The following is a 26,085-nucleotide window of genomic DNA, read 5'->3' as shown; positions in this document are numbered from 1 at the left end:
AAGAGGCACATTTTTCATTCTGTTACCCAAAACCTGCTGAGATGCAAATGGAGAAAAGTGGGTAGTTTTCTGGTGTGGTGTTTTCTCCTATGCATCATTACACAGTACCAGAACTGTTTGTTGCTGAACAAATCCAAACTCGTGGCATGACCAGACGTTGAACTCGAGCACAGCCGAGCTCTCGAGCGAAATCTGGAATCGCAGCACTTCACTGAGCAAAACCGCAGAGCTTTCCTTTTTTAGTGCTAGTCAGTTAGCCTGGCACTCTGCCTTTAGCGACTGAAAGGCTACAAAATGGCCGCTGTAGTTTCTCTGCTGATGTATCTGTGCTGCTTTCATGATAATCTGTGCTTCAGAAGGTTAATTAGAAATTTAAATTAGGAAGTAAATTAGTCTTGTTTCCCTGTAGGCCTGGAGTAGGATGTCTGTCCACAAAAGCTGTGACGTCATGGCTTTAATGTTTATGCGTTTAGAGATGAGAAAAAAATATAAGAGAAAAATCTGATGATAATGATAGAAATCCGTTTTTGTATAGTGTTGGTAAAATCGGTTGGTAAAAGGGTTTGTACAGCCCTGGATGATTAGATGAGCTGCCTGATGTTTCTGCATTTCTCTCTTTTTATTCTGCAGCTTCATTGCTTTTAAGAGTGAGGTCTGTTTTTCATCCAAATGATCCTCAGTTGCATCTCATGATGGATGACAGGACACAGACCGGAATGGGCATGCTAGCCCGGGATTAGAAACAATTTATTTTTCATTTTGGCTTGTTCTGAACAGAAACAATATTTTTACATTCCTGCTCCAGCGTTCCACATTTTAGTCGGAAACTGGCTAGAACGAAATAAAAGAACAGACAATTACATTCTTTACATATATGATGGCCTATCCTGCTTATAGGAAACCTCTGATATAAAAACCAAATGCTGCATTTAACCAGAAACATGTTTATTTATTTATTTTTAAAACATTTTCTACTTTGCAGTATGATTTGTGGATTGTAAAATCGTAGGAAAAATACCTTCTACAGTATATAACTTTGGATCTTCCTGCAGCCAGGCATGCAGGAAGTGAAGAATTCAGGACAGGAAATCAGACCTGTTGAGAAAATGTTTAGGTTTTTATGCTATATTTTCTTGAAATCACACTAGAATGGAAAAACAATGTTATTAACCAGTTAAGCACTTTTTAACTGCATTAGCTACTGTATGTACACTCTCCATTTTCTTCATAATGCTTCTATACACATTCAGTGAGAGGTTGTACATGACAGGATGAGATGAAACCATGGTTATACATTTTTCTTCCATTTTTGCACATCAAACATTAAATAGGAACAAACTGCAGGTAGAAAGTTGTGAGTGGGAAAATGGAAAACAAAAAGTCGTACCCCGCGAGCTATACAATAGATCCGAGGAATGATTCGAGCCAGTCGTTTGGATTTGTCGCTTTATCGTGTCATGCCTATTTTGCATAGAATTGAGAAAATCTCAGCTCACATGTTGCTTGTCAGGTTGTCGCTTTGTCGCACGTTGCTGTCACTGACATCACGGCTCCGTGTCACATGCATACATAGGAAAAGGACGGTCAGCTGTTGCTTTGTCACTGTCGCTTTAGAGATTTCTCACCTGTAGGCTATATTCATTAGCACATTTGATGCATTTCCCCAGTTTTGGCTTTAAAATGCGTTAAGATCCAGAACTCCTAGTATTCAGTTGTTTAGTCGTTTCTAAAAGGCATTTCCTGATCACCTTGTTTCTTCCCCAGCGAGCAGGCTTGTTTGCTTTAGGTGGACTGAGAGGAAACGCCCTACTTGGCTCGGTCCGCTGACCTCCAGAAGGTTCTGGTTAGCAGTGGAAACACGGCTCTGTGCCCTGCCGCAGCTCCAAAGCAAGAATTTCCAGAGTCAATAAAGAACCTCTGGAAAGCAGATAAGGTCAATGGCTTTTTTAATTCAGCACAGATGAAGAGGATCAGTGGAGATGGAGATGTAGGATCGTGTGTTCTTCCAGATCTTTTTCTTTTCACTCGTTACAGTAAATACATTCACCGATCTCTGGCTTTAGCTTCAAAGCTTTATTGCAGTGTATAGCTTAAGGCTGATAACTTTAACTTTAACATTAATCGTAGGAAATCAGTTCTTGTTAGTTGGACCAACAATCCTCTCAATTTGTTCAGGCACCATTCTTTCCTCTGGAAGGTTCTGAGTCGAATCCTACAATACCAGGTGACCAGTCACAAAAAGTAGAACCTGGATGTGAAAACAGTGTCCTTTTTTTATTTATATGTTTAATCAATAGTATGGTACTCAGATAAGAAACAAAACGAGGTCTTATGTAAGGAATGTGGTGTGATGAAGTGGAATTACTGCTACAACACCAAAGTTGATTATTTTCTAATAACAGCGCATCCTGCAGTGTTTTATTCCTCTTATACCACAGCAGTTTGCCAACAGCTGCAATTTTTATTCATTAAAAAATAACACATTGTACTTTTTTATCCATTTATAGTTACGTTTAATGTTTAACGAGGAACGTCATTGAAACAGTTAGTTCCTGTTATTACTTACATTAAAACAGCTATAAACATTATAGATCATTCCCTCACCAAACTCTCTTTCTCTCTCTCTTGTAGTTAAAAAGACCGAGAAGCCGTACACAAAGCATAAACTACTCTGACACTGGAGACTCCTTCCATAAATATTAACTAAACGTCTCCTCAGAGAAATCTTCAGCATATCAATGATTATACGTTTTGTAGCCTGTTTATTATTAATACTAAACAAGTCCCTGTGAATGAGCTGTTACTATAGAAACGATAACGTATCAGAACATGTGTATTAATATAAACCATTTATTCATAAATGGTCGTCTGCAGCTGGACTACTGTCAGAGCTGCTGTTATAGAAAGTTAATCAACACCTTCTGACATTTCACTCTAACCTCTTTAATAAGAATCAGACGGTCAGATCTCAGCTCTCGGAGTGTTTACTGTTCTCCGTCATGCTTTTCACTCCTGTTCTTGGCTCCACACACTGACCTCATACAGCAACTATGCGATCTCCACGAGCACTGGCTCCAAATCAAACGCTTCCTTTGACATGTACAGCCTTATTGTAACATGGCTATAACCACCACGCAGTGTTTGTTTATTTCCTTTCTTTATACTTATTTAGCTAATGAAGACATGAAATGATACAGTACATGAACACACACACACATATATATATATATATATATATATATATATATATATATATATATATATATATAGTGCTGTGCAAAAAAAAGTCTTGGGCACATAAGTAATCTAATTAAATGTTTCCACAAAAAATACTATAAAGAGCAGTAAACAGTAATAAATGAAACAAAGTCAGTATTTGGTGTGATGATCCTTCGCTTTAAAAAAAAACAAAAAACAGTATTCTCAGGTGCAGTGTGTGCAGGTTTATAAGGAAATGAGCTGGAAGTGTTACTGAGCATCTTGCAGAAGCAGCCACAGTTCTTCTGGAGACTTTGACTGTCGACTCGCTTTTTATTTCTGCAGCGAAACCCAGCAGCCTTCATTATGGTTTTATCTGAAAAGTGTCTCTTATGGAATCTGCTGCTTTCTTTACTGACATACAAACATTTTTCTGTAACATTTCATTTTGTGCTGGAAAACTAATGTTTGGAATCTAAAATATTTTTGTACTGAATCAGTAATGTAGAAGTCAGAAAATAAAAATCTATAACAAAGTTTGTACTACAAAAAAAATAGGGTGCCAATGACTTTTGCACAGTACTGTATATACATAATATATGTATATAGATAGATAGATAGATTGATGCAATGAGGTGTTGCAATTTGTAATATTGCAAGCACAACTGAATAGGTTTAATAGATAACATGCCTTACAAAACTAATTAAATACACGGACAGTCAAACATTTTCGGACACATAGATTGATTTATTACATTGGGAGTTAAATAAGAGAAACATTAAACAAGTGTTCTATCAAATCCCTAAATCTTTGCATTAAGGACTTGCTCATTGTAACAAGACTCTTTATGATGTTATGATAGCTGTATTAACAGTGAGAGCACTTGTTTGGTGAAGCTGTTACTGTAAGATCCTGTAAGGTTATCATCGTAAAAAATGTCACAGTGGTGCAGCGAGTAGCGTTGCGGTCTCACAACTCCAGCTTTTCCATTTGATCCTGAGCTCAGGTTACTGTCTGTGTGGAGGTTTGCATGATCTCGTGTCAATGTCTGTTTCCTCGGAGTGGATTGGATAATCTAAATTGCCCGATAGGTGTGAATGAGTGTGTATATGTGTGTGTGTGTGTGTGTGTGTGTGTGGTGGACTGCAATGGACTGGCATCCCATCCAGGCTGTATTCTCACTTCACTCTAATTGTTCCCGGGATAGACTCTGGATACACAGCTACCCTGACCAGGATAAAGTGGATACTAAAGATGAATGAATGAATGTGTGAATGAATCATGATCACTCACACACACACACAAAAATACACGAATCAATTAAATGCAGAAATTTTGTTCTTGTTTTGGAAAAAAAGAAGAAAGGAAAAAATGTGAGCACTAGAAGGGGAAGGCATCATGTGATCTCTGCACTTTTCACTCTTCATTACACTCTGTTTGTCTGTGTGTGTGTGTGTGTGTGTGTGTGTGTGCGTGTGTAATGTTGTTTTCCAAGTGCCTGCTTTTCCACGAGCACACCTGAGCTCCGAGGCCTGACGTTCAACTCCCAGTGTGTTTGTGTGTTGTTTACTGGGAAACAGGACAAAGCTGCTTTTGATCCGATTCCACTGTCACTGACTCAGATCTCACTCCGTCACTCCGTCTCTCCGTCATTCCACCCTCGATCTGTTCTCAGCACTATCTGGAGGCGTCTTTGCGATTACATCCCGTATTTACAGGCTTTTCTTGGGTTTCGAGGCTTACGAGAGAATTAACTGGAGTGAGGTTTTCTTGGGGAGTAAACACACAACATGCTGAACATCCTGATTTCTTCACTGGTGGACGCAGACCGGAAAATGCGCTGGAAGATGAAAGAACGCCTCGTCTCTCTGGTAAAGTTCTGATTCCTGGTTCTTGTGCCAAGGATGCTGCAGTCCTACGGTTTCTGTCCTACATCCTTCATTCAGACTTTTGTTGTTTTGTTTTTTTACTTTTAACACAAATGTAGCTGAAAATATCTAAATGTATCATGGAAGCAGCAGGGACAGAGAATTCACAGCTTCCACAAGCTGAATTAATGTCACAAAATTTTAATTAACCCTTTACCTGGATGTGGATTTTATAGCATAAATAAAAGTCTGAATTTATAAATGAGAAATTATAAATATTTGTGCATTGGTACTAATATTGCTACTTTAAAACTATTTCACAAATTACTCTCTTAATGTCAAACCTTTTTCATTAAGATCAAATGACAAATGAGCAGAATCCATTATTATACAACATTATTAACCTTTAGAACTTGAAAGTCTAAACTGCAAAATAGTACACTAAATGAAAACATCTCGACTATATTATAGGGAAATTTATGTTTCATTATGAGATTATTATAAAATAATTATTATAATATAATAATTGAACATATTTCTAGACATTTCAGGTCAGATCAAGTCCGATATTGGATTTTTTTTAAACATTTGTTATTATATGGAATAACGTGATAATAACTAGATTTGCTTTAACACAATCCTAGCAAGGAGCTAGCAAATGAAGGATGGATGGAAGGAAGGAAGGAAGGAAAGAAGGAAGGAAGAAGATTTAAAAGAAAATTTTTTAAAAAGTGAAAGAAAGAGGAAGAAAGAAAGAAAGAAAATGAAGGAAAAAACAGATTTTAAAAGAAAAAAATTTAGAAAGAAAGAAAGAAGTTTTTAAAAGAAGAAAGATTTTAAAAAAGCAAAAGAAAAGAAGAAGAAAGATTTTAAGTGTGAAAGAAAGAAAGAAAGAATGAGGTTTTAAAAAGAGCATAAGAAAAAAAGGAAAAAGAAAGAAAGAATACTGTGCTCACCTTAAAAGCACTTTACTAATTTTTCTTTTCATGCATCAGAAAAATGATCTGCTCGTGTAATTTGATTCATTTAAGCGTAAAATTAGTGAAATATATTCAAGATTTTTTTTTTTGCAGCTGCAAACATTGTAGTTAAACATTGAGTAATTTGTCTCCGCCCCAAACCTCCTCCCTCCCCCCCACCACACACACACACACACACACACACACACACACACACACACACACACAATTTCTGACCCTGATGACGATATCTGTCCTCATCCTGTGAGCTCTGATTCTGAGCTCTGCTCCATCCTGTTTCTGTGAATTATTTCAGAAGTGCTGATTTAGGCTCAGCTTCCTGCGTTATTACAGATTCACAGAAAGCATAGTCACAAAAGCAGATGCTGAATGCTGAGCTTGTCCTTTCAGTAAGAACAATGTGGATTGTCCGTAACATCCTGAAGTCCGTATCACGAGCAGAATAGCAGCTTGTAAATAAGATACCTTCATGACCGTTCCACTGTGAGTAATAGCGGGAAATGACATTTTATATTATAAAAACAGATCCACTCTTCTTCTTCTCCTGTATAAAACTTCATGGGCTGTCACCTCTATCCCTGAGCTTCTCACCATAGCAACTGGGAGCCAATAATATGTGATTAAACAAACTCAGGGAATATTCCTCTTGATATTTTAAATATGGATTCGTTAATCTGTTGACCTTTTACGAACATCAGTATAGCGCAAGAAAAGGTTATATAATCAGCTGTACATGTGTTATGATAACCACCCACAGGAACTATCATAAGATATTTTAAATCCTCTGAAATCCTAGCTATGTCTTTGGCGTTGTATCCTCGCTTTCAGAGATTATCTTTGTTAACGTTGCATCTCTAAGGTTATCAGATACCACTCGGATTGCAACTTTAATCAGAGAACATGAGGTTCATGAGGCAATTGAAACAGCCTTGAAATGTTTATTCAGTTCAGACTGACAACAATAGCTGGATTTGATAAACTGTATCATTTAGTATTAGCCGTATGTGCACCATTTCCCGAAACACAACACGGGCTCTTTGGGTTCTTGATCATCAAAAAGTGGGACAGTTTCTTATTTTTCAGCCATGCCTTTGACTTCCTGTAGAGCCACACACAGAGAAGAGAAATCTTTTCCTCCTTTACACCAAGCTTATCTTGGATATCTCTGTGCAGTTTCTGTAACCCCGGAGACGGCATATTTGTTTGTGGAAAGGAAATGATACTATTCTGTGCTTCTATTTTGTGCGCCGAACAAATAAAAAGCGTATAAGGGGCTTGAGCGTCTCGTAGACTGATTGATGGTGGTCCTTGGAGGCTTGTGACATTTTATGCTTTTTGTGTTACCTTTTCCTACAAGGTGACATTTTATATTGCAGAGGCACGGCCCATGTTGTTGAGTTTAAAACAATGCGAGCTAGGTTCTGAGCTCCGCTTCATCCTGTGGGTGGGGGTCCGGAAAACCATAGGAAGTAGTCTGTAAGGCAGCGATGGGCCGTTAGGTTTCCCATGTGGTCAGTTATAGGCTGAAAATCTTCAGCACAAAAGAGAAATTAGTGTACGGCTTGCACAATGAAAATGCAGTGCTTTGTCAAATCAAATCCTTTTTTCTTAAGCAGTAAATCTTAACTTAATAAATATCGAGTTCACCATGTTGTAGATAGTTAAAGCTCATTTATAATTTAGAACCATGATCTAGAGCCACGGTTCTTAAAATAGGGTCTGGCGAAAGGCTGGGATCTGTGATATACAGTCACGACATCCAGTTTATTTTTTAACTGCCATCACCTACTATTTAGGGGTCCAAGCATCAAAGGTAACAGTGATTTTATTACAATTTTTCCTGCCTTAACCAGGACCAAAAACCAACATGTCTAAACAGTAAATCTGACAGGACAGTGCAGTATTTTAACAGATAACTAGGTATGTAAGGACAACTGAATTGGCTTGCTGATGGTGGTGCAATAGTCGAGTATTTTATATTTTCACCAATATATCAAACCATAGGCTTTCTTTAAAAAAAAATGATTTCTTTGATAAAGCCACACCAATTTGACATTTGGACCATTTCACTGCACCTACTTAAATTTTGAGATAATTCAAGCAACATGCAGGACCTACTGTCGAGCCAAAACGCAAATCTTTTTTGGGGTTTAATGGAAGTGCTTAACCTTCCAGAATTGTAGTGTTTACATCTACAGCATAGCATGAACAACTTTCCAAATACTTTGCATTTCTGAATTGTACAGACATTTGACAAAATGTTCAAAGCCTCATGAACGCTTGGTGCTTGGGCCCCGCTGATTGCTGCTTGCAGCTGACTTGTTGTAGTGTTTAATGTCCTTGGTTAATTATTAATAATATTTTTAAGCCTTACTGATACTGATGTGCATCTTAACGACTTATGAAGTCGTTCATTGCCTAATCTGAAAGTGAACAATGTTGATTAATTTGAACACACTAACTGATTTGGGTTCTGGGTGGAATGTGAAAAAAAATATAAGGGTGGTTGTCTCCAAATAGGAGAACGTCTTGTCTAGAAGTTGCTACTTATTGAGAATAACTTTTAAATGTATATTAAATTGCAAAAATGAGCAGAAAGGTCGTATGAACGCAGACAGCAATAACTCGTTCTTCCCATCGTTCTCCATCCCATCCGTCCCTGTGTTGATCATTTCCACAGGACTTACAGGAAAGGGGGGTGGATTTTTTACCTGGGTGATCATTTCTAAAGAAAAATCTATCTTTACAAAATAATTATGAAACAAATAAGAAGTAAAGAGCGTGCGTATAATATTGATAATCAGCATATCAACTTCGGGATTGGTTTAAATAGAGATTAGGGCGGCTCTGATTTCCAATTTCCCCCCTCCGCTCCGGGTGAAATGGAATGGTCCATTCCAGGCAGGCAGACATGTCATGGCTGTTGCTCGGAGAAGGTGAGGGAGCGAGGAGGAGGACGGAGGGAGAGAAAGCGAGAAAGACAGAGGTGTAGAAAGTCTCAGGAGAGAAACACACCACTCCTGCGCCTCCTAAAACATCTAAACATCGTCGAGTTGTAATTTATTTCCCCGCTTGTTTGTTTTTGGTGTTGGTTTTCCTGTAGGGGAATTAACAATAGAGCATTAGCTTTAAGCAGTGCAGAAGTTTGTGTGTTTATCGAAACGCGCCGCCCCTGATGCTGAACTTTAGACTCGTCTTTTATTTATTGATTTATTTCCGGTTTCGCTAACATGTCCAGGGAAGGGGCAGAGAAGTAAAGACGAGTTTGCCCGGAGCTGAGGGCTGCTGGGCAGGACACAGGACACAGGAAACTGGAGGAGGAAGTTTTCGAGCCATCACTGGCTTTCTATCAGTGATATTTTACTGGGAGGGAGGAAGGGATCAAAATGTCGGCCAAAGCTGCTTCTAATAAGGTAGGAAACAAATTTGCAGTATGTCTACATGAACCTGTCGGTCGGTGTTTTGTTGATTTGATGGAAAAATCCTACGATTTCAGCCGAGAAAGTGCTTGTTTTTAAGCTTGACATGGACACACATCTGGCTGAAGTTGGACTTGAGCTCATTGTTTGTTTATTTGTATATAAACAGTGGTGTTGTTTATGTTGATGTTGATGTTTTGTCGAGGAACTTTCTGGAATATTTCGAGGTTTTTTGAGACTTTTGGACACCAGGAAAGGTGAATGGAGAACCTGTGTGTGTGTGTGTGTGTGTGAGTGAGTAAAAGTCTTGAATACAGGTTAAACTTGTCAGTGTTACATTTTTGTAGCTCTGGGCTACAGGTGAACAAAGTGGCACTGCTTAATGATGCTGCATTAAAGCTTGTAACTGGAGTGAAAACAGAGATTACATTTTAACCCTGGAGGTCGTTCAGACTTCATTTGTGCCTGCTAAACGGAAAAGGATGTGTGTGTGTGTGTGAGAGACACTTTGTCACTGTTATTTTTGCCTGAGTTTGTGCTAAGTTGTCTGCACTGTAAACATGCTAATTTAACGCGTAGGAAATGCAACATAACTTAAGATTTCCTTTGATTTTTTAAATTTTTTTTGTCAAATTGAAAACTAAACTCTCGATTAGAGAGTGCTTTATAAACTCACGGTTCTCCGACAGAATTGGTGTTTTATATATATGTATATATATATATATATATTTCGATTAAATGCATTGTTTCTCTTTCGACGCACTGTTTAGATGGCATTAAGGGTGCGCGTGCACGGCTGCGCGTTCACGCGTCAGGTTGTGTGTTCAGCGAGCACGCGCGAGCGCGCATCCCCCCCCCCCTTTCTTATTTTAATTTTACTTTATTTATTTATTTATTAGATTTTTTTTTTTATCCGGAGTTTATAAACCAGGCCAGGAGGAGGTGAGGTTTGTGTGTGTGTGTGTGTGTGTGTGTGTGTGTGTGTGTGTGTGTGTGTGGGGAGAGCAGTGGAAGAATTTGAGCAGTGTAAAACTCAGCTCTTCAGGTTTAGTCAGTTTGTCCTGTTCAAGCAAAACACTGGCGATGATGAAACACTGCTGAGGTGCGTTCACACACACCCGCAATTTCAACCTGAGATTATTAGATAGAACTGAGTTTCAGGGTTTTGGTTGGTTTCATTTATTGCTATAACTTTGTATTAATTGCTTAAGTGCTCTGTATTACACTGTTGTTGTTGTTATTATTGTTGTTGTTGTCGTTGTTGTTGTTGTTATGTGAGGCGCGTTCACACACACCTGCAAATTCAATCCAGGATCATTAAATAAAACTGAGTTTTATGGTTTTGGTTGGTTTCAATTGGTTTTATTTGGTTTTATTACTACGAGCCTGCACTGATTGCTTAAGTACTCTGCATTATTATTATTATTATTATTATTATTATTATTATTATTACTATTAAGTGAGGTGCTTATACACACACACACACACACACAAATTCAACCTGGGATTATTAGATGAACTGGTCTCAAGGTTATAATATTTATTACTGCAACTTTACTACTTAAGTACACTGCAGTTACATCGATAATAATAATAATAATAATAATAATTATTATTATTATTATAACAGCGATAATAATTGGTTGTCTGTTCAGAAGCTGTGTGTGCTTATTTATGGCTGACCTGACCCAAACGAGAGCTTTTGCTCATGTGTAACAGATTGTTGTTGTTGTTGTTGTTGTTTTTTTTAAATGACCTGTACAACATCACATTACACATGTGTAAGGACAGTACAAGAAAACTAAAGTTTGGAAGGAAGTAGCAGAGATCGTTAGTGAGTGTACTTAGATGACGTAGAGAATGGTTGTGTTAAAACTATCAGAGTTATGGGCAATCATCTTGCTAGCCTGTTAAATTATTTACACATCAGTTGTTTGTTCTTTTTCGTTATTAATCGATTTATGATTGTTGTCACGATTCATTTCAGTCGTTGTCTTTTAAATTGATCTAAAACCATCTGATCGTTACACTGGTAGTGTGTAGGATTAGGAAAAATTTGTCCATGATCAATTGACGTGATTTTTATGAAGACCTCGGTGCATCCAACTAGCTGAATGGGGGGAAAAAAAAAACAAAACTATGAGCCAACACTTTAACGAGTTGTCCTGCGTCTTTTGTCATTGTTTTGACGTTTAAAATGTGCAGGTTCTTCATGCGTGATCGCATGTTCATTAGGACGTATAGAAATGAGCTGTAAAGGGTTAAATCCTGCATTGAGAGCCGCTCAGTAGGTCATTCAGGAATCACAGATTCATTACTGACGGTGTTACGGGTCTCAATGCACGAGCCACGCCTCCCTCGGCTTTAACTCGGATCTGAGCAACAAATGTGCTTCGCAACTCTTTAACGACGTGATGAGCTTCCTTGAATCGGTCGAGACAAACTTTGGATCCTTTAGTGGGATATTAAATAATATTCATGTTGCATAGGATATTGTTTAGACACTGAAAAAAATCAGTAACGCTGAAATCCTTTCGTAATCTTCATTTTAGGCTGTAAGTGCGGTCTGATTCATTACAGGTGTGTTGGGGACTCATTATCGATTTATCCATTTTTATCCGATCACATTCACAAACGCTACTCTACAGCTGCACAATGCGGACCAAAAAAAACAAACAAACAGAAAAAGTTGTTGGATATTGCGATAAAGATCAAACATTTGATGTCCTGAAGTGTTTTATTCCTCTTAGACCACAGCAAGTTTTTTTACGTTACGCCAAGTCACACTTTTTATTCTGTTTATAGTTACATTTATCATTGCAGAACTGCTCTCACTTCCATTAAAGCAGCTGCACTAGATTACCAGTCGTTCCCTCACCAGCCTCTCTTTTTTTTTTTTTTTTTTTTTTTACCCTTGAAGTTAATAAGATGAAAAGAAAAATGCAGCATGTAACGTTACCAAGAAACTGGAAAGTCCTAAAGAATTTTCCCCTGTCAGGAAACTTAAAGCTACAGCTTTACCTCTGACTGTTATAAAGCCCTAACACTGGAGGCTCCAACCATTAATGTAAAACAAACGTCTCCTTACAGAAAACTTCATAACACCACATCAGTGATTTCACATTTTGAATGTTGAACGTCATCGTTCAGAAACATCTGCTAGCAAAACGTAGCTGTAGTAGTGTTGGAGGTTAGTAAATGTGCGTATTGTTCCTAAAAAATCGTGGGTCTCCAAACTAGCCTATATAATATTGATCTTGTGATAAATTATCTCACAATACACTTTTCTGAGATATTGTTGGTATTGTGGTATCTTTGTATACATTAACATTAAAAAAAAAAATTATAGAGCTTTTTCTACTGTCTGAACCTTGAAATTTGTAAAATGTTTAATTTTCTTTAAAAGTTAATGTTTAATTGTTTAATTTTCTTTAAAAGTGTTAATTTTATTTACTGTGTACAAAAATAAATGATGAACTGTTTTGTAAAGGTTTAATTTTAAATATAAAGCTACTGTTTTGCTGACAGTTTATTAGCAAACCTGTACGTGTATATTATGTTTCATAGAAATGTCTGGAAATGTCATGATCATGATATTTGTCATATCACCCCACCCCTAATGATCAGGTACTCAGGCACTTTATCTCCACATTCCACACATCTCGCTCGCAGACCTCTCTTATCAGTCACACACAGACATCCACAGAATCTCTCCCAAAAATAGGTAGAACAGATAGAGGCAGAATCCACGACCTAACTCGGAAGGATCTTTCACTTTGGGTTTTTTTTTTTCTTTTTAAATATTCAGGATGAAATGAGGTTAATTTTAGAGATAGATCATTTCAGGGAAAATAATCCTCCTAATGTGTCCCCTCTCTCTCTCTCTCTCTCTCTCTCTCTCTTTTTTTTTTTTTTTTTTAAAAACAAAAAAGAACTAAAGCATCCTGCATCCTGCTGTAAAGGAAGCGATTGTGTTTGTGTGTGTTTTTCTCGGGAAAAGGAAAAGTACATGTAAGTAAACACCGCAGAACAAACACCTGTAATGTTGGAGTCGTGGTCATATTTGTTAGCAGTGCTTTGAAGAAATAAGGGGGGAAAAAAGCAGCAAGTAGATTAATTTAGTGCTGCGACCTGCATAAAAATGAATCTGTTTAATATGGAGGAGTGTATTCAGTGTTGTCCTCCTCCCTTCCTCCCTTTGTACGGAACACAAAAGCGAGCAAATGTATGTATTTACACTCTAAATAGGTCCGGAGCGCTCGTATTCATGATGAGAGAGGAGGGGTGAGGGAATAATTTTTAGGCTTTTGTGCTTATGAGAGGTTTCTCTCAGCGTCACACATGTTTTTATTTATGTAAATATGTATAGACTGCTTTTGTCCTGTCCTGTCTCGTCTGTCTCTGAGGTGCCTTTGTAAAGAGTAGAAATGATCCAGAAAAGCAGCTCGAGTGCCCCTGTGCCAAGGACACTCCAACGGTTCCCATGGTGAGCAGAGGGCATAGTCTGCTCTGGGGTGATGGGCCTTACGGTGCAGCTCCACAACTGGCCCTATGCAGTGGAGTTTCTAGAGCGTCTCAACTGTGGAAGCTGTGTTGTGACCCAATGCCTTCTTATGTTGCATCTGACTTGCCCCTTTAGAGGAGATTTGCAGTTCCGAATGATGTCATTGTTTGACCTCGGTGAAAAAAGTGTAATTGGACACCCCCATGTTCGTCTTTTGTTAGCAACAATCTAGCCAGCTAACTGTGATGAGTGATGTATATTTTTCTCCTCAAACAGTGAACTGTATAGTCAGTTTCATAGATTTGACAATTCAATATGTCTGTATGTTGATTGATCTAAAGCAAATACTTGTGTATATACAGTATAACTCATTAAAAGGTATGAAGTGCTACTTTATGTACTTCTGATACTGTGAGCGTCCATGATGATTTGGTATCACTCTGTTAACGGGGAACGAACTCGTAGAAATTTCAAGTCGAGGGGCTGTTGTCTTTGGATTTTACTGGTAGGAGGTTTGGAATTACATCTTGCGACCTCGAGTCAAACACAGCATTCGAAAGTGACCAGGGAATGCAGTCAGATCGCTGGCTAGCTATAGTCAAGACCGCCATTTTCAAATCCAAGACCAGGACTAGCTGAAATCGAGGCAAGAACATGTCTTAAGGGGGTCAAGACCGAATAAAGTGAGAACAAATCAAGATTGAGACAAAAAAAATCATCAGATCCTTTTAGAGACCAGGCGTTTACTTCAGCTAGTTGGCTTCCTACGTTGCATCAGTGATTAAGCTGTTTTCTAAAAGGAATTACTGCTTAGCAAACTTTGTGCACGCGAAAACAAAAGACAATACGAACAAATTATCTTTTTTTTTATTTACAAACTCTCAGTCGAGACCAAGGCCATACTTAGCGAGACCAAAGCCCAAGACTGAGACAAGTCCAAATACAAATCCCAATAAATCTGAGACAAGTCCAAGTCAATAAAGAAAACGTCCTGAGATTGGACTCGAGTCCTGCAGCCCTACTTTTAGACAGGAACAAATGTGTTATAATGCTGGTCGATGGAATGGAGGAGGAGGACACAGGAGGCAGGCAATGGAGAAAGTGAAACTGTTTATTTATTGGCACTGCACCTTTCATCAGAAAATTAAACCAAATCAGACACAGCCTCCAACTGTTTGGCTCATTCTCCACTCAGATAAGCTCAGGTCAGGGCAGCTATGCTCAGCTCAGTGAGACTCTCTTGGATCTGGCAAGAAGAGAAGGTGTAGACAATCAGTGAGACTCTCTTGGATCTGGCAAGAAGAGAAGGTGTAGACAATCACTTGTTACCCGGTCGTTCTTCGCAACTCCCCGGATAATCTTCACAACTGATGATTGACTGCACCCCTGCTTTCACAAAATAAAAAAAAAAAGTTTTAATAGTAGGTCCAGGTTGGTACCGAAAGTTTTGAACAGTCAGATTTGTTTATCAGTGTGCGGAGTTTTTGAGCATTTCCTGCCAAAACTGAGTAGAGCTTCATCAGGGATTGGACCTTTCGCCTGCTGTCATCTTTTCAGAGCAGATTTTAAACGCAACTGTGGGGTTTGACAAGACGGTTTTGTGACTTTTTTTTTTCAAAATGTATATAGTTGTCTAGCAAGTAAATAGGTATTGACTTTTAGAAAACAAAAATGGTGCGTAGTTACATTTAACTGTACTGTGCTTCACGGTATTGTGATGCTTCTCGATGCTGTAACTATAGCTAACTGAAGCTACTTGTTCCAAATCCCACCATCTCCTGCACTAAACACATCATTCAAGTCGTGAACTGGTTGACGGTAGAAAGTCTTTTACTAATTAATTAGCATGCACAATCTCTTTTTATCAGAATTATGCAGGTATGAGGAAACGCTGATACATCTGGGGAAAAATAAAGGTGTCCTAACTCTTCTGTTTGGTGCACACAGTTACCTCATTGTTAAACATATCGAGAGAAAATAGACTCTAGCCATATTCGAATAAGTGCAATGTGAGGACAGAACACCACAACAAGTAGCCAGAACATTGACTGACGTCTTGCTTAATATCTTAAGCGTTAGATTCATATCTCAGTGCCTTTGTTCTCTCTGGATTGGATGCAGTTGAAATACAGTTTTGAGTTCTTGCCTGAGTACTTCTGAGTACTTTTTTTTTTTGGTACTTTTTGATACCAATGCTGAAATGACTTCTAAGGTATTAATCAGTCAGGGATGTTACAGAACATTTTATTTAGCTCTGTTTGTTTCACCGGTTTATTTTGCCATGAATTGTGCGTTCATACACTTGAGCTGCTCAGCTTGCAAGTTGATTTCAAACGAAGCTAGCAGCATTAGCTGGGTCAGATCACGTAGGGTTGTTTCATTTCAGAAAAACTGTTCCTTATAGCTGGAAGTAGAAAAGTTTTTGTTGTCATTGCGTCTGAATCTCTCGTTTGCGTTCAGTCATAGCGGCCGAACGTCAAGAACAACGTACTGGGGAAGAGTTGTTTTCTCTCACCTAGCGCTGTCTGTAGACATTTTTTCACGCTCTTCCTAGTTCACGAACTCCTCGTGCTGAGTTTACTGTTTAGGAAGTTTTATCAGGTTACTTCTTGTAAGAAAGATGCTGTAGTCTCTTCTCTAGAGCACAGTTTGTAGTCCATTTTGATTTCCATCAGTAATTGTGTCTAAGCTTGGACATTGGTATTGAGCCTTTATTAACAATGATTACGACTACTCTCAGTGCTGTCACAGCCGACTGTTTACGTTAGAGAGGTTAGAGAACGATAAGCACAGTGACAGTGTAAATACAGACCTGAGATGAGCTGGAGAAGATTACAGACCCCACACAGACATTATTTAACTCATATCTAGACAGTCTGAAGTGACTCCAGAGTGCCAGTCCAGCGTGTCATTACCGTCGTTTGTGTGTTTACGGTTACGGTTAATAATGGTGTGTTATTAACGTATTTGGTGCGTGGTGAGATAATGATAGTGATTACTGGCAGGATGGTATTGTTAGGTCAGGCTCAGTGGTGTTGGTGTGTTATTTCTGTATGTGATAATGATGGTAATCAGCAGCAGTGGTGAGTGTGTGTGTGTGTGTGTGTGTGTGTGTGTGTGTTTTGGGATAGAGGTGCGTTCTCTTGTATTTGCCTGTCTGTATTTACGGGTCTCAGCTGGTTTCTGCTCTTCGTTCGTGGTGTGTTTGGTTTATCTGCTGTAACAAGGCAGATTTCTGAACTGGATCCATAAAGTATTCATCCGTTTATCTATTCATCAATTCAGCCATCTGTTTATTTAGCCTCGACTATGGATCGTCACGCTGTTGCGTAATTGTCCTCTTGAGTGTCTTTTACGTGAATAGAATATGTTTCTATAAAACAGCAGGGTATTTTTGTTTGTTTGTTTGTTTGTTTTTTGCTTTTTTTTTTAATTATTATTTTCCAGGTAGAATTTCTGTAGCTGTTTCTCTGTGTTCATGAGTAATATTTCTGAGGAAATCTTTGTAGTCCATGAATAAACATTTCCTTAGATGCTGTAATGATTTGTGCTGAAAGATTTATCATGTCCTGTGATTTTTCTTTTTTTTTATTTTTTTTATTGCTTACTGACGTTATGTTGAGTACCCATTTCCTCAAAGAATCTGACCTTTCATAGTTGCACGCGCTGTGTAGAAAATCTCGCTCTGTGCTCACGTCAGCACCCATTTTTTTGCCTCAAATGTCTCAATGCTGCTTGCTTTTGGGGGCGTGTCCTATATTTAGTTGACTGGCAGTTGCCATGGTTTCACTGATAGCGGCAAGGTAGCTGCAGAACGTAAATAATACGATGTGTTTGATTACAAATCGGACATTGTCTTGTTAAAAATACAATTCTGGGGCACCTAAGTGCAGAATGAACATAAAGCTGAAGTTTTTTCAGGAAACCTTGCATTGAAAGTAAAGCTAAACATTTCATGATTTCTGATCCCTACGTGACGCACTTAAACAGTTTAATGTACTGAAACAGAACGGCCAGAAAAACAGTGCGGTTGTACATATCGTAATTAAATTCACGTAAATCTTCAGTCTTGGCATCGTTCTTAGAATCTCCGAGTAGGTGCGAATATATGCAGAACCAAAAACCATGGTTAATATTTCACAAAACTTTGTCTACTTTCTCTGCTCATTTGCATAAAGATTAGCTATGTGTTAATGCTAGTTGTTGCTCCTGTTGCTGTCGCTAACAGGTTAGCAGTGCAAGCTAGCTGTACTAGCTACAAACACCCTGCAGAGACACTAACGATCTCTGCTACTTTCTTCCAAGCTTTATTTTTTTTTCATAATGTCGCTATACTTGTTTAAGGAGCGGTCGTATATGAGCGGATAGGTTGAAACCACGGTTACATTTTTGCGCTACAAACAGTAAATAGGAGCTAATCTCAGGAACTGAAGTTAGTGTGAAGGTGAAGAAAACGTCGTACCACACGCGCCATCAGATTGGTCCGAGGAACCATTTTAGCTAATTGTTCGGATTTGTTACTGTCCTGTCATATCTAATTTGCATAAAATTGGAAAAATCTCCATACAGATATTTCACTGCTGCTAGTTGCTGTTGCTGAAACAAGCGAAAAAAACGAACGATCACCTGACGCTTTGTCACTCGCACGCGTGAACATCACTGCCGGTGTCAGCATAGTGACGTTTTATCTTTATCTGACTATTTATCCATAAATAGATAGAAATTTGTGTATTTAATATACCCGTATGTGAATAGCGTTTTAAACGTTACGAAATATTTATAAATATTTTAATAAACTGTTATGTAAAAGTTAATAAATTGTTACTCAAACAGAAGTAAGTCCTGCTTCTTGTTGAAATGCAAACAGACAATTATTTCATTAGTTTCCTCATTTACATATTGTAATGCATTTTATACAGAAAGTTTAATACAATTAATTTTTAAAATGTTTCACACCTCTACTCGTTGTGCTTCATTTGAATATAAATAAAATAAATAATATATATTAAGTAAATATATATATATATATATATATATATATATATATATATATATATATATATATAGATAGATAGATAGATAGATATAGATATATATATGTGTAAATATATAAATGAATATAAATAAAAAGGTCTTTAAGGCGTGTAGTACCTGGCCTTATGAATTATTCATATGTTACTCTTTAGCCTAAACATTAACTTTATTAGTGTTGGCCGGGCTGCTGGAATTGTGTGTGTGTGTGTGTGTGTGTGTGTGTGTGGTCATTAGATGATGTTTTAGTGCTGGAATTCTGCAGCTTGTAGTAACGCCTCATTAATCGCACGTCCCATTGTAAACCTCGGCAGCGTGTGAAAGCTCGGGAATTCCTTTCAGCCGAGTCATGTGATGATTCACTAACGGGTGGAAGGGGAGACGGACGAGTTTTCCAGTCCTGGAAGTGTTTCCCTTCATCACAGGGTCCTTGAATTTATTTTGGAAGAGCATAATTTTGGGAAGCATGAATCAGGCTTTAGAGTAGGACCTCACTCTCAGTCTCTCTCTCTCTGTTTTTTTTTTTTTGTTTTGTTTTTGTCACTCTCTCTCTCTCTCTAACTTTTTTCTCTCTCTATCTCTTTTTCTCACTGTCTTTCACACAAACACACACCCCTTCCCACACCAGGACCTCCTGCTGAAAGGCCTCATTGTTGTACAGTTAAATACTATTGTGGTTTACTGTGTGTGTGTGTGTGTGTGTGTGTGTGTGTTTTCTCATCATGCTTCTAAGGAATTCCAACATGGGAATTCTTTCATAGCTTTATTTTTACAGCTTGTGTATGACAATAGTTATTTATCTGGCCATACAGGTAAAAATATTAACACGCCTTAATACGGATAGCGCTATATAATTAAACATTTAAATTTACTTTGGAAAAATCTCTCCTGTCCGTACGGCTCCTCAGGGTCTGCACGAAGTTTGTGTGAGGAATAAAAACGAAATCTCACTTTCGTGACATTCCAGTCACAGTGGTGTTATAATTCCGGGAATGGAATTCTGTGGTTCAGACAGGCTTGTGTGATCGTGATATTAATACATGAGGAATTCTCCTGTTGCTTGATATTCTGTGTTCAGCACGTTTATGAGAAAGTTTCGTGTCAACGGCTCACTCTGGTATTTACAGCTTGAGGCGAAACGGTCGTGTTTCTCAGTGTAGTAAAGCAGTGTGTAATTTTAGTTCTTCTTTGTATTTTATTAGCACGTATGGGGAAAAGGTTGATATTCCAAAGACTTGTGTTTCCTTTCCATCAGTGTTGCACCTTTTGCTTTTATGAAAGATTTGAAGTGTTCCTGAATTCAAAACAGGTGTTTCAGAGGTTTTTTGTCCATCTCTGTTAGTGTTATGAACACCAGTACGAGGATATATGCACAAAAAAATTACAGAGTAATAGTTTTGGAGACGTTCCTGCGGCCCTGGGTTCAAACTTGAGCTTGGGTTACTGTATGTCTGGAGTTTTACACATTCTCCCTGTGTCCGTGCTGGTTTCCTCCTGGTTCTCCGGTTTCCTCCCACTGTCTAAAAACATGCAGCTAGGTGTAGTAGGTGTGCTAAATTGCCACTAAGTGTGTGTGTGTGTGTGTGTGTGTGTGTGTGTGTGTGTGTGTGTGTGTGAGTGGTGACTTGTGATGATCCTGCAGTTGTTCGTCACCATCAGTGACCTCGGCCCTACTGTGAAATCTGCGATAACGCCATGGAGGCGACGGTTAGAAATCCTTCATTCCTGTCATGTTTGTGTAGATTGAGTGGGGGTGGGAAGTTTTGTATCTCGAACGCTATTGGCTATTGTGTGTATCAATCAAGTACTTCATGACACACTTGCTTTTACACAGACTTCCTGTTTCAAAAGGATATACGGAATCAAATCACAACCTTCAAGCCGTTTCGGGGTGACTTTACTAGCTATATGGTAGCTAGCTAGCTAAAGTGTTACTCTGTCTGGATTTTTCCCAGTTGCCTAGCAACAGTTTTTCAACTTAAACCATTTAAAAGCAAGCATACTGCTTGTCTCTCCTATTTTGAAAGCCTAGAATCCTGTAAAATGGGTATTTTTAAGATCGTAAAGTATCTAAATGATATAAACGATGTCAGATTTTTAAAATAGTCGAAAGCATGGTGTTCAGTAGCAAGGGCTGTGGCTTGGCTGTTATCAGAGAGAGAAAAAACATACTCAGGGCCTCAGCTGCTTATCAGCACATTCCTGCCCTCTGGAAATGTGTGTGTGTGTGTGTGTGTGTGTGTGTGTGTGTGTGTGTGTGTGGATGGGAGTAGCAGTGTAGATAAGGCTTTGGCTGCTCATTGGGTCACTGTGGCGCTGATTTAAGGCTCCTGTAGCCTCTGGATCTGCTTATTGTCCCTGACCTGCCACCACACACTCGAAATAAAGTGGCGTGTGTGTGTGTGTGTGTGTGAGAGAGAGAGAGAGAGAGAGGTGGTGTGTTTTTACGTAAACGCAGACACTAACAGAGTGCAGACTACGCTGCTAATCATACACAAGTTCACTGCTTTTGTAGCTGAAGAGATTTTTATTGACTTTGTAGATGCTGAAGGTGAAGGACACGAGGACAGATTAACGTCTATGCTTTATTGCTCAGTTTTCAGACAAAACTGAGTTTTGAGGTTTCAGACAATTTGTGTGAAAACTATACATTTATATGAGGTCCAGGGGTCATTTCTTATTTTACAGGTGCTCCTGTGTGACTTTATTTCCATCCGGATTTGCCATGACGGTGTTTTCTTTCCAGTCCTCCTCTGAGAAAATTACAGACTGAATTCCATACTGCTTTTCACCAAGCTCAGTAGTCATCTGATCGTTTTAAGGCCTATTTGGATCAGGTTAGTTAGAAGTCTGATAGAAATAAAATTCCCACAGGTGGACTGAGTTTCTAGCGGGTTTTATTTCTATGAAACCTGGAAGTTTGTGTCACGCTCCGTTCACAACACGGCGTCCGAGCAGTCGAAGAGGCGCTGGCTCTTATTTCAGTTTGGGGAGAACCAAATGCTGCATCCTAATTCGCCTACTATTCGTCCTAAATAGTACCCGAGATTAGAATTAGTGTGTCCCAATTAGAATTAGTATGCTGGAATGAGCATCCCAGAGGTACCTGGATGGTCTAATATTTCTGGTACATTGTCGAAGTGCGGATCCATGGACACTTTTTCAGCTGATATTGCCCACAACTCCTTGCGCGAAGGAGGAGGAGTTTTGTGACAGTTTGCTTTGCTGAATTTAAGGACACACTTTAGTGAGGTAAATGAAATGTGGAAAAATAAATCGAGAGAATAGTAAATTAAATTATATAGTATACATTATATATGGAATAATGAATGAAGAAAGCTGAAATGCAGTGAGGAGTTTGTTTACGGTGACCGTGTGGATAACTAGGCAGGTAACGCTGTCTTTAGATCCAGACCCAGACGCCGTCCCAGAACTTGCTTTTGCTACACGTTGAAAAGTGTGTACTTTTTCTTCACAAAAATGAGGTGCGTTATATAAGTAGGTGAATTGGGATACAGCAAAAATTCAATATTTTGAAAACACAAAACAGTAATCACAAAGTACATACAAGAAGCATCCGTTTTTCATTTCGGACTCAGGAAGTGTTGAATATCTGGAGAAGGGTCAGTGATACTTGTGCTACGAGACTGAATATGACAAGCAGCAGCAGTCAAACAACTTCTTTTTCCAACAAAAGGTAACATCTGTGTAGAAAATCACGAATGTGTGTGATGCGTCATTGATTCGTCTTGTTGATTGTAGTGTCTGAAACCCCTACAGACTCTGTCTGTCTGTCTCTCTGTCTGTCTGTCTCTCTGTCTGGGTCTCTTTCTCTTTCTGTCTCACTCTCTGTCTCTCTGAGTATCTATCCACCTGTCTCTCTCTTAAGTAAGTATATTCAGTCTGTGCGTGTGTGTGTGTGTGTGTGTCTCTCTCTCACTTAGAGAATCTATTGCTCTCTCTGTCTGTCTTTCTCTCTGTCTCTGACAATCTCTTGCGCTGACTGACTCTCTCTCTACGTGTCTCTCTCTTTCTGACTATTGCTCTCTCTCTGTCTCTCTGCCAATCTCTCTCTCTCTGACTGACTGTGTGTCTCTCTTTCTGACTGTCTCTCTCTCTCTCTCTCTCTCTCTCTGTCTGTCTGTCTGTCCTTCCGAGTGTCTGTTTTTCTGACTATCCATTTCTCTCTGACTCCATCTTCTGACTGTCCCCCTTCTTTTCCCTGGGCAATACAGTTAGCAATCAGCTGTAGTTTGATGACACGATAAGAAGCTTGTTATATCACACACACTCTCACTACATAGCACATAACATAACGACAGCGTAGAACCTCGGAGTGTGTTGGACAATTAATTACTAATTAACTAACTACGTAGATTAAGAAGAGAATGTATTAATAAAAATACTTCCAAAAAAAAGTAATCTAAAAATACAGTATGGCTTTTTTGTTTGTTTGTTTGTTTTCCTGAAGCTGTAAGTGGATTTTTTTTCCCGCATCTAAAAGTGAAACAAATATGCAAATATTATGCAAATTTGAAATCGTATGTGGACTATGAAAGTCTTTCAGAAATTTGTTCCACTGTTGGATGCGTAAAATGTTTTTCACCAGATCTTACCTTTTGGTGTAGTGAAAATGCCCCAGTTGCAACTTCAGGGGTGTGTGTGTGTGTGTGTGTGTGTATGTGTATGTGTGTGTGTGTGTGAGAAAGTAAATGCAGGCTGCATTGCTGCAGTTTGAGCTGCAGTTGGAGCTGCAGGTGTGTGTGTCTGTGTGTGCGCGCATGTTTGGGGGAGGGGTTGCAGTAGTGTGTGTGTGTGTGTGTGTGTGTGTGTGTGTTGCAGTACTGGACTGCGACGTGCTGTCAGATACAGATAGCACACACACACACTGTCTTCCTAGCTTTTTCTCGCACACACACACACACAAATCCATCTTTATGGACCTGCTAGGAATCTCGAGGTTGCCTTGTGTGTGTGTGTGTGTGTGTGTGTGTGTACGTGTGTGCGCTGAAGTGTGACAGGATATCCTCTCCTCTGTGTGTGTGTTTTTGCTTCTGAGTTTATCTGCAAGATGCATCTTCTTTTCCCGGGAAACATGCGGACTCATCAGGCATCGTTTTAACGACGGATCCGTACGGGATGCTTGTCTTTCCCTCTCTCTCTCTCTCTCTCTCTCTCTCTCTCTCTCTCTCTCTCTCTCGTGATTTAACGGAATGGAATGTATTAAATGTGTATGGAGAGCCGACGTCGCTCGGTGCTGAGTAATCTACCTCACTGACCTGTAAGTAGATGTACTCCGTCTTCATCACTCTTTCACTGCATATCCGGTGAGAGACGTGGGGGGGAAAACACGTTATAGCGCACGCTTGTGTCATTAAAAAAAAAAAAGGTCACGTGCTGATCTGATCAAATGTCATAGTGCTGCGAGAAAGAGAGAAAGAATCATTTCCATATACAGTGTGGACGTGTTGATTATAATAAACGTTATGAAGCGTATTTTAAAACATCACATGGTTGAAAGTTAGGAGTTACGTAACTCGTGAGCAATGTAACTCCCAGAGATACCACACGCTTCCATGACATCAGGACAAGCTGCGCTTTCCGAGTGCCGCTGTCTCCACTGTGGGAATTATCAGCTAGTCATCCAGGTTCAATAACACTCTCTCTCTCTCTCTCTCTCTCTCTCACTATCTGTATGTCTCTGTCTGTCTGTTTCTCTCTCGCTCTGTTGGTTTCTGATTGTGTATCTGTCTCTCTCTCTGTCTGTCAGTCTGTCTGTGTGTCTCTCTATCTGTTTGTCTCTGACTGTTTATCTTTCTCTCTCTCACACTATCTGTCTCTCACTCTCAAACTGTCTGTTTCTCTGACTATCTTTCTCTCTCTAACTGACATTCTCGCTGTCTGTCTCTCTCTGAATACCTGTCTCTGTCTGAATATCTGTCTCTCTCTCTCTGACTGACATTCTCTCTATCTGTCTCTCTCTCTGAATAGCTACCTGTCTCTCTCTTTCCCTGACTAACTGTCTCTCTCTGACTGATATTCTCTCTCTGTTACTCTCTCTCACTTTGTCTGTCTGTCTGTCTCTCTCTCTCTCTCTCTCTCTCTCTGTCTGTCTCCCTCACGTTGTTAAAATCAGGATAACCTGTGTGTTTTCTCATGAGCTTTATCGGGCGTTGTGTGAATTATCAGTGTAAATGTAAATTAAATGTAAACACACTCCTCATGAATGATCTTATTTCTCAGCTGTAATTGTTTTTTTTTTTGTTTTTTTTTTTTCCTTCAGGACTTCAGATACTCAGATTAAAGCTTTCAGAAATCAGAAGGTTTTGATATACAAGCAAAAAAGCATATTTTCAAGATATACAGTGTTTAAAGCAATAATCAGTAGAGACAGCACGATGCCACTAATTCTTCTCCGACACCGATACTGAAACCCTGAGTATCAGCTGATACCGATACACATCCGATACTGTTTACCTTAACAACTCCTAAGCTTTAAAATGATTTTTAATTGAAGCACTTAAGGAAAAATATGTAGCTAAAAACACCACTTACACAGCTTTCACACAAATATCACTTGCGTTGCAAATTTTATAAAAATCAACCCTAACAAAAAAAAAAATACAAACAGTAAATGTCGACAGGACTGCAAGAAGCGATCTGTGGGGTCCAAGCACCCTTTTCAAATAGCAAGTTTAAATAACTTAATGCATGTTGTATCGTGTAAATGTCTTCAAATATGGTGTTAGGATATATTCACTTTATTCCACATTTCCAGAAAATAAGAAAATAATAATTCTAAAGTATCCCGGGATTAGATAGTGGAACTTTACCTTTATCTTACTTTCTTGGTCTCTGAAATATTGCCCACATTCAGACTCTTTCTTACAGCTCTATATATAATAAGAGACTTTTATTTGTTTATTTGTTATTTGTACAAAAGTTAAGTTTTGTTTCTTCATCAGAACAGCTAAAGTAGCTTAATTCAGACTTCTTTAATGTTCTTGTGACTTCTTTGGTTTTTATTCTTTTAAAAATCCCTCGCAAACAGGAAATACCCTTTCTGTGCTGTGTCACCGCTTGT

At 38.8% G+C, this 26,085-nt stretch overlaps 1 protein-coding gene across 12 annotated transcripts in view; it reads left to right on the top strand.

Moving 5' to 3' along the window:
- Nucleotides 1–26,085, top strand: part of tjp1a (tight junction protein 1a) — a 108,575-nt gene that overhangs the window by 40,080 nt on the left and 42,410 nt on the right. The window contains exon 1 of one of the 12 annotated variants that reach the window (XM_053229319.1): nucleotides 4,878–5,070. The exons of 9 other annotated variants lie outside the window; for them this stretch is intronic. In XM_053229319.1, the coding sequence (XP_053085294.1) occupies nucleotides 4,990–5,070 (81 nt within the window). In that variant the 5' untranslated portion in view covers nucleotides 4,878–4,989. Of the gene's footprint in view, nucleotides 1–4,877; nucleotides 5,071–8,947; nucleotides 9,461–24,258; nucleotides 24,283–26,085 lie in introns of those variants that run through there. 2 more of the 12 variants (XM_053229320.1, XM_053229322.1) reach the window with 2 other exon arrangements.

Source organism: Pangasianodon hypophthalmus, chromosome 25, assembly GCF_027358585.1.
Source record: "Pangasianodon hypophthalmus isolate fPanHyp1 chromosome 25, fPanHyp1.pri, whole genome shotgun sequence".
Taxonomy (NCBI): Eukaryota; Metazoa; Chordata; class Actinopteri; order Siluriformes; family Pangasiidae; genus Pangasianodon; species Pangasianodon hypophthalmus.
Note: the sequence above shows the minus strand (reverse complement) of the source record. Positions and strands in the feature narration are given on the sequence as shown.